Source organism: Anomalospiza imberbis, chromosome 2 (genome assembly GCF_031753505.1).
Source record: "Anomalospiza imberbis isolate Cuckoo-Finch-1a 21T00152 chromosome 2, ASM3175350v1, whole genome shotgun sequence".
Classification (NCBI taxonomy): Eukaryota; Metazoa; Chordata; class Aves; order Passeriformes; family Viduidae; genus Anomalospiza; species Anomalospiza imberbis.
This window is the reverse complement of record NC_089682.1, coordinates 108285676-108300451: the sequence shown is the minus strand read 5'-3', so window position 1 is coordinate 108300451 and position 14776 is coordinate 108285676. Positions and strand designations below refer to the sequence as shown.

Genomic DNA, 14776 nt, shown 5'->3' with positions numbered 1-14776 from the left:
TGGCATATTAGCAGTGATTCTCTCAACATGCAGAGGTAACTGGAGTAGTTCTCATACCACAGAGAATAATCAGCCCAGAGAGCTTATATGACAGTCTCCTGCCCAGGAAGCAATACTGGAACAAGGGAATCCACAAGGGAATCCTACAGTATACTAAACAAAGAACTAGGTTAAGTCTCGTACCTGTAGAAAATATTCAAAATATTCGAAAACTTTACAGTTCAGCACCAACATTACATACTGTACAGATATTAAGCACCTATACAAAAGTTTTAGTCAAGACAAATACAAAGAAACCAAACAGACGTATTAAATAAATTATGTTTATAAAACTAAGTTCTAATCATTCAACATGATGTTAAGCCCTAATTTCAAGAAAATAGTTCCTGAAGTAAGATTACAATCAAATATGTACCATGAAAAACAAAGTCTCCCACAAAAAAAATTTGCCCAGTCCAGGATAATAGGTCATCTTTAGAAACATGTTAACAAAAAACCTTTCAGCTAGCATCCTTTCCCACAGCTAGTGTAAAAGTCACTAAAATTTCAGAATCCACTAAAATTGAAATCAGGAAGAGCCAACTATAGGGTGTGAATTAGGAATGAAGACTCAGCAGGGTGTTGCCATAAGGGTTTGAGTAGTGTAATAGGTGAATTGACACAGGGTGGAAAAGTAGAATTTTGGGGTTTTTAGAATGTAATTCAGGGGTACAAGATGGAGGAATCTGGGCATGTCCTAGCCTTTTTCTCCTTCTTCTCTTCCTCCATGTCTTGGTGTGATGGTGACACTTTTCTATTGGTTTAAGGCAGAGATTCACTGTCTAACATAGGTGGTGGGCATTGGCACAAATCTGTAAACACGTAACATGTAATTTTGAGTATATAATGTGGGAGCCGCCCAAGGCTCGAGAGAGACTGCTATGGCTTCTGTACTCGGCGGACCTCGGCAGGTCAGAGAGAGAAAGTTTTAGATAAGAAAAAATCAAAAACCTTGAAGACTCGACTTCACGCATTCCAGACCTCTTCTTCAGCTGCTGGGCTAGGGGAACAAGGACTTCTACGATTTTGGGGTCATTCCAAGCGAGCAAACCCCAACACTAGTGCAACCTCTTTGCTCAAGAAGGGACTCCTAGAGCATATTACTCAGGACTACTTCCATACAGTCTTTGAATATCTGCAGGGAAGAAGACTCCACTTCTCTCAGCAGCCTACACCAGTGCTCAATCACCCTGACAGTAAAGATCATCTTCATGCTCACATAAAACTTCCCATCCATCAGTTTCTGCCCATTTCCTCTTGTCCTACTTCTTGTACCACCAAGAACCTGGCTCCATTCTCTTGGCACCCTCCCTTCAGATACTGATAGGATTACAGACATTGATGAGGTCTCCTCTCAGTCATCTCTTCCCAAGGCTGAACAGCTCCCAGAGAGATGTTCCAGTCCCTTGATCATCTTCGTCGCTCTCCACTGGACCCACTCCAGGACTTCCTATCTCTCTTGTGCTGAGGAGCCCAGAATTGGACCCAGCACTCCAGATGTGACCACACCAGGGCCGAGCAGAGGAGCAGGATCACCTCCCTCATCCTGCTGTCCATGCTCTTCCTGATGCACCCCAGGATACCCTCTTGGCCGCAAGGGCACTGCCAGCTCAGACAGCTTGCTGTCCACCAGGACCTCCTTCTCAGAGCTGCTTTTCAGCCAGTCAACCCAAGCTAAACAAGCTTCAAGAATTAAATTTAAAAACTCCCCCAAAAGTAATCACCTTCTAGCCTTGGGATGAAACAGACATAGCATGTTCATATCTCTCCCCATGTAACACACCACTGTCAATAACAAAAGCCTCTGTGTACAAAAGTACAGCATGTTGCAAGAAGACATCTTAGCTCATAAAGTATATATTCAGTAGACTGATTTTGGTCCTGTTGCAATTAGATTTCAGCAACAACAGAGAACAGAAAAGTCATATTGTGATACAGAAAATGATTCTACCACACATTATTGCTTCAAAGTATTTCAACTGTAAGAATGCACAAAAAAACCCTTTACTAAGTTGCATTCATCTTTAAAGTCAGAATTAATTTTCTTGATATGCATATTTTATGAAGAATACATATAAACTCTAAGTATTCAGTCTGTAATGTAGATGTACTGAACACAGATCAATCACTATAAAATACATAACTTTCTAAAATGCAGGCAGAAAACAGAAGTGATTATTAAGGAATCACTGTTGAATTCTAAGCTGAAGCTTCATCTGCCTTGCCACAAAAGTGAATTAGAATCCACAGAGCAACAGACGTTCTTATTTCAAAGACATATCTCTTAATTATTCATGTTAAATCCAACTCCACTGTTATTAATGGGACATTTAAAACTGATTTTAGAAACAGAGAAAGACATCACATTTTCAAGGTTACCACACAAGCTTATATCCATTTTACAGAGCAGGACAAATTAACAAATCACCATAGATCAAAATGGTCAGAATTTATCATAACCAGACAAGCTTGTCTGCATGATTGCAAATCAATAGTAAAGAGGCAGAAAAGTGAAAAGAAATAGTATTACCTGTATAAAAAGAGAATTACATAGCATTTCATTTGCATGTCTTCTATTATTGCAATGAGGAAAAACACAAGTACATACAGTTTATATAATTGCAGTAGTGGAAACAGAGCAATACATTTTCATTCTCACGACCAAACAGCAACAGTGAAAAAAAGAGGACAGAACAAAGTATTTTAAAAAGCCAAGTAAGTCTGGAACTAAGTACTATTGTAGTGACACTGCACATCAAGAAAAATTGAATTTTTACAAATCAGGAGTCCATATATCCATTCATCTGCAGAACCACACACCCTAATAAGCTTGCCAAAGTACTGCTGTTGAAAGGCATCTCATGAGAAATGTTAAATTACTCACAATAGCCCATATAGACAAAAATATCTCTAATATCGTCTTTAATCACATGCACAGCAGTAAATCATTGGTCCAGAAGCCATGCAAGTCCACAGTTCATCCACCAACAGTGTCAAGTTGCTAGGCACTACTATTCAAATCAAGTGTTTTGTGCTTGCATTTTTCTTAAGGACAGTTGCACATGTTAAAGCTTTCAAACTAAGCCACTTGAAGAAAAGACATAGCTTTAAAAAACACAAGTTAAAAACAAAATAGGTCAAGACTTCCATGGCATAGGAAGCTGTCTAATCACAAAAGAGATTAAGAGAAAAAATATTAATATTATGAAGTCTCGACAAAAGAATAAAAAGGGAGGAGAGTACTTTTGTCAAATTACATGAATCTTTGACAAAATACTACCCTGCATCACTAAATACATGCATATTGGTTATACACATGTACCCACAAAACCCATAGAAATGCATCCTGAGACTTAAGTTTAGGCATACACCTGCCCTTGAAAGAAATGCTCTAGCTACATACAGCAGTTCAAGATAGTTATTTTTAATTTGCAACAGGGTAGAACTGGCATCAATTTGTTTTGTTGCATAGCAATCTTAAACAGGACACTGATGATGTCCTGTTTAACATAAGCCATCAAAGGCTTTTAGCAAAGGTATTTGAAGTTTTCTACAGTTAAGGAGTAACACAGCCTTCCTACTTCCACCCTAGTAAGTGCTAAGCAGACAGTTCAGATGACTCCATTTCATTTTTCTAGCTCATATGGACTAGTAATGTCTGACAAACAGTGCCCATGATTTAATACACACACTACTTATTTCGCCCATGGATTTCACCCAACCTGATACAGCAGATTTAGATTCTTTTTCTATGAAATAAAGTTTGCTCAGAATTAAATACGAGAATACAAGTAACACTCACAAGTATTCTACCTCAAAACAAAATAAACATCAAAATTATAGGTTCACAGGCAGAGCTCTTCTGGGCAGCAAAGAGGTGACCTGTTCACTTAGGCAGTACATTGCCTAACCTTTATTACCCTGTACAGACAAAGCCTCCAGTCTCCAATAGACAAAGCACCTTAAGCCACCACAGGTACTGGTAGCAAACACACTGCTGGCTTTGGTAGGCAATGAAACTCTGGCCTGCAAGGCATAGTGTACAAAACAGCCATTAAAAGCTCTGTCTTCCCCACTCCTTGAGGTATACAATCTCTGCCAAAAGCAGCTTCTTGATACCAACTTCTACTGCCTTTTTTGGACCACCTTTTCACAATTTGGGAAGTACAAATGCTAACCAGTCACAAGAGTCGTCAGGTAAAAAGCCAATGCATGTGGGAACAGCATGAGAATCATGCCAAATGTTTCTCAAAAATGTAACATCCACTGAACCACAATGAAGGAACCTCACAATTTGCTTACAAGTAACAAAGCCATGCACAACAATGGTAAAGAAACACTCCTGCCAGTAAGAGTTTACATTTTAAATGGTGAGAATCCCATAATTAGCTGTGCATACTCTGTAGATCTACCTGCACAAAGCTCTTCACAGGTCAGACAGAAGGTGACACAAGTTGTTCTTTGGTTTACCTTTTCCTTCTCAAACTTAGCAGCCATTTACAAACATGTGATCAACCATTTCCATATACATTGTTTGCCCGTTTATTTCAGACAATACATTGTTGGGATTTTTAATTCCGCCAAGAATGTTAATCTAGCTTCAAAGGTAAAGAAAAATAGCACGGGGTGCTTTGTTCTCCCCCAGTCATGTCAAACAGTAGCTCTTAAAAAGGAACAAAAGATGTATACAACCAGGTTTCACTAGAAACTCCAAAAAGATTCATAACTTATTCCAAAATTGAATGCTTTTTTCTCACCATGTTTACGGTTTCTATCCCAAGGAGTGGATTTTGGCAGAAGGTAGTGGCTGGCTATTTTTGTGTCAACAAAGAGAGCATCAGAATATTGTCAAGGCTGCATTCAGAACAGAATATTCCAGATAAAGGCTGCTTTTGTAACTAACTGCTGTCATTTTCAGATAATTTAATGCACATATCAAATCATTTTCTTGGAGGACATACACCACAATCCACAACCTTTAATGAAAGCACAAATTCTACCACATACATACAAGACATCAAAATACACTGAAGATTTATAATCTTGCAAACTGATATTTTTTATACTAGGTTTGCAAAACAATAATTCAGCTGATGTTTTGTTTATTTCGTTTTTAACAGTAGCATCACAAGGTACTTTCATGGCAGTCCGTAAAGTGGAAGTTCATTTGTGTTTCTTTAAATTAAGAAGAAAATTGATCCCATTATGACTAACTGCAACACAGAGTCACCATGCATCAGGGTTATGCTCCTTTCCAGGAAGCAGGAAAGGAGCATAACCTCAGCTGCAGGAGTAAGACTCCACCTTGCTGCTAACATCAGCTAGATAAGCAGCCACACGGACTCTGCAATAATGACTGTGCAAACCAATCACACACTTGCTTTCTTCTCACTCTTTTCTCACCCAGACTCCAAAACACAAAAACCACACACCAAAAAAAAAAAAACCAACCAAAACCACAACAGAGTCACTGGGACCATGGGCCAATCCTCCCAAACTATTCAGCATGTTAAGAGACCCGACAGAGCGCTCCCATCCCCCCACCAAAACAGCTGCTCTGGAGGTCTGCAAGCAAGGGAAGAAAAATGGCAATTCCAGAAAAGTATATCTTTCAGTTACAGGTCAACCAAAAGGCTCATCTTAGTGTCGGGCCTATCTCCTTCCCAAAGTCCAAAGACCTGCTTTAGGTAACAGAGGTGACAGAGCTTCTCAGAAAAGGTCTGCATTAATTTTAAAAAATAGGAAACATTAAGCAAGCTAACCTAAACACAGAGGTCACTAGCAAACTCTTCTAAAGCAGGGCAGGAATGAACTGCTCTTATAATTCTGCATAGCATCTGGCAAAGGATACTAGCAATTTTTTTTTTTTTATGCAGCAATAGATTTTAACTTCACCTTAACATTTATGACAATACTGACTATTATGCAATTGCTCTTTGAAGGAGGGAAATTACATGAAAATACATTCGAATGCATAAACTAAAAGTACCAACTTATTTGCTGATTCTAAGGAAATACATCCACTTACATAAACCCATATTTTGTTATTCTATATAATAATGTTATCAACATTATCATAAAGTCATCAAAAGATTCCATGTTCAAATACCAGTCTTTAAGAAATGGACAATATTTATAAAACCTTTGACAGACTCACTCAGTATAAATGTCATGGATCTCTTTTCTGTCAGCCAACAACAGCAACCCAGTAGATACACAAAGACAGGACTGAATGCACCAATTTGTTTACTGAATCACAATGAACAACGTGCCAGATATTCACCCACTGATTGTTTTTTGGAAATTTTGTTTTGGAAACAAAGGATCAGTTATTGTGTCTCCCCTGCCCATTTTAATGGGGAACAAAATTAAGTTTCTGGAAAAAAAAAAAAAAAAAAAGACCAGCAATTTTCCATACTCTTAAGTATCTACCAAATTCTTCAAAAGTATTGTCTTACAGCTGTATCCTACTCCATGAGTCATTTGGACAATAATGAACAAAAAGACATGCTTTTGTTCAAATCACACACAGTGAGATTACAAGTGAACTGACCCTCCATGGGTTAATTGAAGACAAAGCTTTGCTTTGAACTCATTACTGTTCTTACAGATAGATTGGCAAGTTTAAAAAGCTTAATGTCCTTCTCAGTTTCCCAATTTAAGAAGTTTGTTTTAAACGTACAGATGCATACAAGGAAATAAGCCCAAGTTCCATCACTACTTTCAGTGCAAAAGAACAAAATAGTGTGTACCTATAAAGAACAGGATAAGAAGAAAAAAACAGAACAAAAACATCATGTGCAACTTCATAACAGTTTAACAACATAACAGTTACAGTCTTCAATGAAGAAAAGAAACAGCAGGCAAGTTTTCCTCCTAACTATATTAATCACAGTGTCTTGAAAAAAATATAAGCAGCCCTAGGGATAAAAAGATAGATCATTTCACCAGTTCTCACTAGGGGTTTGATCTTCTAGAGCCACTGACATCAAGGGAAGCATGATTATGTCTTAATTGAGACTTTAAATAGTGCATTTCAGAAAGTAAAATTGCACTACCTTGGTTTTATTATATTTTTAGAGAACTGAACACACCGGGTTTCTGAAACACAATTAAAGCTATTTTGAGACTGCAGCACCAACCAAAAACTCAAACATGTTTTTAGTCACCACATTATTTCAGGAAATTGTTCAGAAACTTTCCTAGGATCCGAGTGAAAAGATGAGAAATAGGAGGGTGGAGAGGATCTACAAGAATGTTTGTACTTTCTCCATTTCTGCTTAATCCTGCCAAAAAAATTGTTCCTGACTGTCACATTATCAACATTTTAACTAACATTACCACACCATTTACATTTTATTGTTAATAAACACCACACCACTGCAGAATGTGTCTGGTTCAGAGTAATAACTATCAAATTTCCAAGTTCAGCAGCAAAACAAAGCAAACTAGTGTAAGTGAACACTTTTTTTTTTTTTTTGTTACTAAAAAATACCAGGGACTGCCTACTAAAGCCAGTTATCCTGCTGGTCTAATCCACTGAGAACAGAGTTTGTTACAAATTAAGCCAGAAATCTTCCCTGTAAAAAGAACTTCTGGTACACGAAGCAGAACAGTGATAAAAGAAAGCTGCTAAACTGCATGAAAATAACATGTAAAAGATTACCCCAGATTTGGTAAACCCTGGCAAACACCAAGTGTTTAGAATTCCTTTCAACTTTAACATCACCAGCACCCAGCAGGGTGTACTCAGCATCCCACAGAACCTGCACTTGTTTTTGTCTGGGAGCTTAAAAAAAAAAATCACAGCAACTCAAGTATGAAATTTTTAGATTTCATTCTCAAATAGTCTCCTTAATAAGCAGGTGGTATTCTCTAACACCAAATAATCAACTAAATAGTAAGGGTCTGTATTACAACTAGAACTTAAACCTAAAGGAGCAGAGTCAAGGAAGGTACATGGAAGACCTGTTCCACAGATGCTAAGGACAAAAGAACCACCATTTAAGAATCACATGCTTCATCTAAGTTTTTTATCCTGAATCAAAAAGGTACAGATTTTTCTCAAAAGCAGGAACAATTTTCTCTTGCTGCCTGTAAGACAAGGTATTTCTTCAGCTACATGGTTCATTTACTCCATAACAAAGTTGGTAGCCACAATGGCTTTTTACTTTGAACTTCAATGTAGTATGTGCTTGTCCTTATTCTGAGCAAAACCAGTAGACAATAACACATGATCTGCAGTGACTACACATACAGCATCCACCGAGGACTTTGTTCAAACATTGTGCATGCAACTTCCTCCTAGCACTCCTCACACTTTTAAGCAGCTGCATGAAAGCTTTTGGAAAAAAAAATAAAATCAGACCATATAATCAGTTCACGATATACAAAAACCTTACTGAAGTAAAGAGGTTTTGAACAATATTTTTTATAAATTCAGACAAGGTGAAAACAGCACCCTCTTGACTCTTTGGTCCTTTCAGAGAATGCAGCTCCATGATACAATACCACCAGCAGAGAAGCCAATTTTTAAACAGCTTTCTATTCCCATCCCAAAGTGCAGTTCAGCACCTTCTCAGGGCTGCTGATACAGCTGTTTACCAGCTGTGCTACAAATCACCAAGATGATCACTTAAAGCCAGATACTTTTAACCTAGATCATTTCAGTGACCCAGTTTTACAGAGCAGCCTCATAAACAGTCCAGGCATAAGTGAAAATCCTAAAAGGTTTTTACATCCTGGGTAGAGTTCTTACAAACAGACTTCTCCCAAAAGAAAACTCAGCCTGCAATTACATCCTCAAAATGCAAGGAATTCACATGTACAGAAAGCATACTGAAATCCCCTACGTATCCCCTAAGTATCTTTTAGATTTGTCTTGATTTGGTAGCTTGATTCCTTAGATACCTTGAAACAAATATGTGCCATCTAGTGCATCGGTGACAGACAAGCAAATAAAAATAACTTACCAAACGTCTAGCAAATTCTTTATTTTCTGAAAGAAATCCATATCCTGGGTGTACCTTGGAAGACAAAAGAAAAAATTCAAGCTGATCAAGTTCTGAAACTAGACACCAAAGTCACTATCATGTTTTCAGATACTGGTGATGGTGAAGTAGATCACTAAGCATTTAAATAGGTTGAATACCTTACGAAACTCTCTTAACACACCAATTTTTCTGCCCTAACTCAAGTTGTTGAGCTATCATTTCTGAAACAAACTTTCCTTATTTAACTAGGGAGAACAGGGTTGCTTGCAGAGCAAACGGAGCTGTTTGCAGAGGAAATGGACATTCCCTTAGGTGATTAGCCTTTTGCTCTTTTTAGCTCCATTGCAGATTTCCTCAAATATGCTCATCCACGCTCTCCTCAGTAACCTCTATAAGGCACTCTGTAGCCCAAAATATTTCCAGCACTAACCACAGCAATGGTGCACAGGTCCACAGTCATAAGCCCCCTACCTCTAGCGACCCTGGCTAGAGAGCACAATATACTCTCTTCATTAGTCCAAGTCAAGTATCCTGTGTGCCTCATTTGCTACTCACACCCCAATATACATTCAGCCTAATGACTTGAGAGGAGCATGAGAAAGTTTCCACTTTCCTTTTGCAAGTCACATAAGATTCTTGATCTAATATATTCTGACAGATAAGGCATAAGCCATTTTATTCACCTCTTTTAAAGAGCCAATAACTGGGTTTCATATTCAGAAACGCAAAGGGAAGAAAATACTGGTTTTGTTTCTGGCCCCTAAAGGTATTGTGTTAGAAAGAAATCAGAGTGCTGATCCAACTGTTCAAGGGTAGTTAGTGTTGCTGATATATACACATCAAATTTCATTTTAATAAATGCTCTGTGTACAGTAGCTCTGAATAATACATTTATTCCAGTGACAGAACAAAGAACATTAGGAATGTGAACATGACTACATATTAGTTTTTCCTACTGATTCCTATTAAGCTTTGAATCTCTGGCCAACTTGAAGGGGAAAAAGGCAGACATGCCCACATTTACACAAATAAGCTAATGTGCATTTTGTAAACCTTCTGAAACAAAAGCAATTATGGGATGCACCATTTACCTTCCTGCAAGTAACATTTATAGAATATAGAAAGTAATTCAAGTGAGGTTTAAGTAAAAGCCTTTCTGGACACACTTTATAAAACATTCAAAAAAGCCATTATGGCATATAAAGGGTTAGCACTCAAAACTAATTGGGATTTTTTTTTCCCCCAGCAAATTTGGAAATGAACTGAAGCTGCTCCCTGGTGTGAAAGCTGAATCCAGCAGCCACCTGCAGGATCAGCGACCAGTGCTGCCAGATGCTACAAAGCCTTTGATTTCCAGTAGCGATTTCAGACACATTTAACTCATGTGACATGAACTAACTGGAATAGCATATTCAATCACTCCCCCCAACACACCTTTAAAAAAAAAAAAAAAAAAGAAATACAAACTCTGGCTTTTCTGCTCTCTATATATGAAACAGCTGCAGCAGATAGACACATTCAGACTCACAGCTTGGGCCCTGGTTTTCCTAATGACTTCCATGATGGCATCCATGTTGAGGTAGCTTTTGCTGGTGGGAGCTGGGCCAACACAGACAGCTTCATCCGCCATTTTCACGTGAACCTGAAGAGGCAATATTCTGCATTAACAGATGCTCCCAGCAAAAATAATTAACATCACCCAGTTACATGCACACAAATCTGATTGTGTCAAAAGATCATTTACATACCACAGCCACTTCAAAATGCACACTGAAATTACCAACACTGGCATACAAGTACTTCCACAGTAAATCTCATTTCATTTAACTCTGAGCTTAAGTCACTGTCAAAATGTTTTATTCTAATGTTCTAATACATTATTTTGAATTTGATTAAATAAAATCAAGACAAATATAGTTTCAGCTTCCTATACTGATGATCTATATGTAAATTTAGACTAAAAACTACTTTGTTACTTGTAACCAGGGTAGTCTAATATCTTAATACTTAATAACAAACATTCATGACCAGTTCTAAGCAGGCTCCCCAGGAAGTTGGGGATAATTAGAGTGAATTGAATGAAGGGATGCAATGAGTGTCCCTGCACAGCATCAGGTCAGCACCATGCACAAATTAAAGCCTATGACTAAAGAGTTCAATATCACCACACGTGAACCAGAAAATCTTGAGAATTATTTAAGCAGGCTCACGTTTGATTTCTAATCCATTGTATCCTCATTTATATGCATTTGCCAAATATTTTTAGTCAAACCAAAAAGGGACAAACATCTCCAACATTTTACCAGGAATACTAAAATAACTAGATTTGGAGTTAGAAGTCTTCTTACATCTCACAAAAATGCTTATCTTTAAGTTTAAAAAGTTTAATTAGATTGGTCTTTAACATGTTTTCAGAGTTCAGAATACTTTTCTTTCAAGTAAGATACACATATAACCATGAAACCAAACAACCAGTTTTTCCTCATTCTGCTTTCTGTAAGCTCCCTTTCAGTATGCATTTAAGAAAGCACGTCATTGTTTAAACTGTGTAAGATTGTTAGCTGTCAGTAAGATTTATTTAGAATGACAATTTGACATTTCCAATGCTTACCAATTTTTAAAACTATTTGATATCTTCAGGATTTGAAACTGAAAATATATTGTCTAAAAGCATTGCTCTTTTAGAAAATTAGTATTAACATTTGAGAAATATAACACCCTGAGATGAGTTCAGTTGGCCAGAGCATGGTGCAAATAACAACAAGCTTGCGGTTTTGGTCCCTGTATGGGTCATTTACTTAAGAGCTGGACTCCAATAATCCTTGTGGGTCCCTTCCAACTCAGCATATCCTGTAATTCTGCACAATATTTTTGGTTTATTATCAGGAAATTTTGTTCCTTGTAAAAAGGAATTTTATTTGCAAGTAGTATAAGGGGCTGTCAAGTGTGTCAAACAAGTTAGAAGTTACATAGTCTGGATACACTATTGGCTCATTCAGAAGAAACAAGACCAGAAAAAACCAAAAGACATCTACAAACAAGCAGCAGTGAGACAATATTTTGAACAATACAATGAGAAATAAACAGCAGGTAAATATAACAAATGTATAAAAAGGAAAAGAGCCACTTATTAAGCATTTTCATTTTTTTCTTCAGTTTTATTGACCTTTTCTGAACTTAGAAAATGTTAGTCCTACCAACAAGAAGCATGTTAACTTCCACCTAATTCCATGTTTCTTTCTGGAGGCATCTCAAATAGCTTCTGAATTTGCTATGTTCTCAAGTATATGAGAGTTCACATAACCTCCTGAAATCACCACACATTTTACATTTTAAATATTGCTTCTATTAAGTTACAACTCTTTTGTTTTAACACTACAGCATTGGTCTCACAATATAAACAGAGCAAACAAAAAAAATCTTAGAGCAGTAGCACAGACAATCATAGAGCAGGTTTTTGTGCTTTCTAGTACACACACCTTAGCAACTAAGTAATCTATTTTGATCAAATGCTATCAAGATAGCCTGCGTCATCCTTCCTGCAGCACTAAGTTGAAGAAACAGCACCTTTATCTCCATGATCAGTTTATATGCTTAAAGTTGTTCTAAATCCCAATGTGGTTTAACACATTCTAAACAAAGTCATTCAAGCTTAAGCTTAATTAAGAACATGTGTTTTACAAAACCAAAAGCTTCCTTATAGAAAAGGACTAAATATTGTAAGCTATTTCTAGGTATTAAGATGAAAACCCCACACCCACCCACTTCCTGCACTAAGAAACCAACAGAGTCCCACTAGTATGAAAAGCAGCCGTAGAAGATCCTGCAAACCAATTGGTTTTATACCTATAAACAGTCTTGTGCACTTCTCCCCAATATTCCCCCCACTCCTTTCTGAAATGTTTCATTGCTATTCAGCTCTGGAGTTTCAACTCTTCCTTTCCCACATCACCCTGTAACCTGGTAAATCCATTTCTCCTTGTTCACCTCACTGCACGTTGTTGGTGCCTTCTCTAGTTCAGTGCCAGTTCAGCCTTGAATGCACCAGGCAAATCTCTCTCAAAAAAAAAAAAAAAGTCTCCATTCCACCTCCACTAGTTCAAAACCTCCAGATTTTCAGGATCCAATGACAGCTGAGAAGACTTTCAGGATCCAGCCCCATCTACAGGGCTTCTCATATCTACTTTTATAATGAGTTCATATCTACTAATATTGTGAGTAAACCAGCACACAAACTGGAAATCTGCTACTTAGTAATTCATAATGACAATTCCCCTTAGCATTTAGATTTCTTTGACATTGCACTGTAGCTCATGAAGAATACCCCAAATATTGCAACACAAATACATCATAGATTTTTTTAGTACAGTACAAATGCAATTACTAGCAAACATTATAACAAAAGCCATCATTTGAGTCTACAAGACAACTGAAACTTTCAGCCTACTACCAAGCGCTGCCTACTTCACACAGTAATTCCCTAAACCTTTGCCTCTGCAGAAGCTAACTTATAACACAATCTTCCTAGACAGTATAAAGAATCCAGCAACTCCCCGTCTTCAACCACCACAAATTTCAAATATATTGATTTTTAAATTCAAGGATTGCTTAAGCACTTGACTTAAATCACACAATCCTAGGTATTCAAAACCTATCCCTAACAGCTAAAATCTCAGAGGTATAATTCATCCCTTTTCTGTTTTAGTTCACAAAAAAAAAAAAGTCAACAAAAAGCAGCAAGTCCCAGGAGGCTCCTGAAAAAATGCAATTCTTTCATAAATATCTGAATTGACCCTGTAATCTCAAGCATGAATGGATAACAAAGGCTGGAAAACAGTCGAAACTTAGTGCTTAATGGTTTATACTGCAGGTTTTAATCATATTGGGCTACCTGGGCCTCAACAGAGAAGTCTCAAGCAGCTACCAAGGACTTGTTATGTTAGAGAATACAAACAACTGGAACTCATGGAAAGACATCGTGTGTGTTTAAGAAGTTTAATTTCTGTAAAAGTTTTACACTTTAAATAGTCTAGTTCAGGCTGATTATATTTCAAAAACCACAAAACCAAACCCTACTGATTCTTCATTTTATAGAATCTCAATCTAATTAAAAAACAAAGACTAAATACTTTGGAAATCCAAACCAAGCGCAAACAGCCAACCAGCTCACCACACTCCTGTATCTATGAGAAATAAGCTACTAATAATTACACTCTAGATTTAACTCGGAGTCCCAGCAGAACAACATTAGAATGAATACTATTAAACGATGTAACTATTTTTGGATTAAGATACAAAGTCAACTGGAAATAATTTGAAGTAGAACAATTATCTCATTACACAACAACAAGCTTACTCTTTCAGAAGCAAACAGCACAGAAGTGGCCTCTGGCTACAAAAGTAGTTTAGGTCCAGAAGCCACCTTCACTACAAGGCACCTATATCAGCAAATAGTGCCACATCTTCGCACAGGAACAGCTTCATGTTTCTTCACCAGCTCTCCAGCAAATAGGCAAGTAAAGCAAGGAGTCCTTTGGGGATGACTTGCCAGACATTCCCGGCCTGGACTGCTTTCAAGCACCACTCCAGGCTGCAGCAGCTCTCAGAGCGCAGAGTACAGTAAGAGGTGATAACAGTAGCAGCAACTGGGTTTGGAGATCCTTCTACATTTCAATATTTCAGGAGGATTTATAAGCCAGGTTTGGTGCCAGGGGTTGGCATCGTATTCCAGAAGACAAATACAT

General features: G+C 37.5%; 1 protein-coding gene across 9 annotated transcripts in view; it reads right to left on the bottom strand.

The window, feature by feature from the left end:
• The window catches only part of PCCA (propionyl-CoA carboxylase subunit alpha), a 270129-nt gene that overhangs the window by 220006 nt on the left and 35347 nt on the right, over window positions 1–14776 (bottom strand). For 7 of the 9 annotated variants that reach the window (XM_068182524.1, XM_068182532.1, XM_068182525.1 and 4 more), the window contains 2 exons: window positions 10561–10674; window positions 9012–9065 (listed from right to left, as the gene is read on the bottom strand). The exons of the other annotated variants lie outside the window; for them this stretch is intronic. In XM_068182524.1, coding sequence (XP_068038625.1) covers window positions 9012–9065; window positions 10561–10674 — 168 coding nt within the window. The remainder of the gene's footprint in view (window positions 1–9011; window positions 9066–10560; window positions 10675–14776) is intronic. 9 annotated transcript variants of the gene reach the window in all.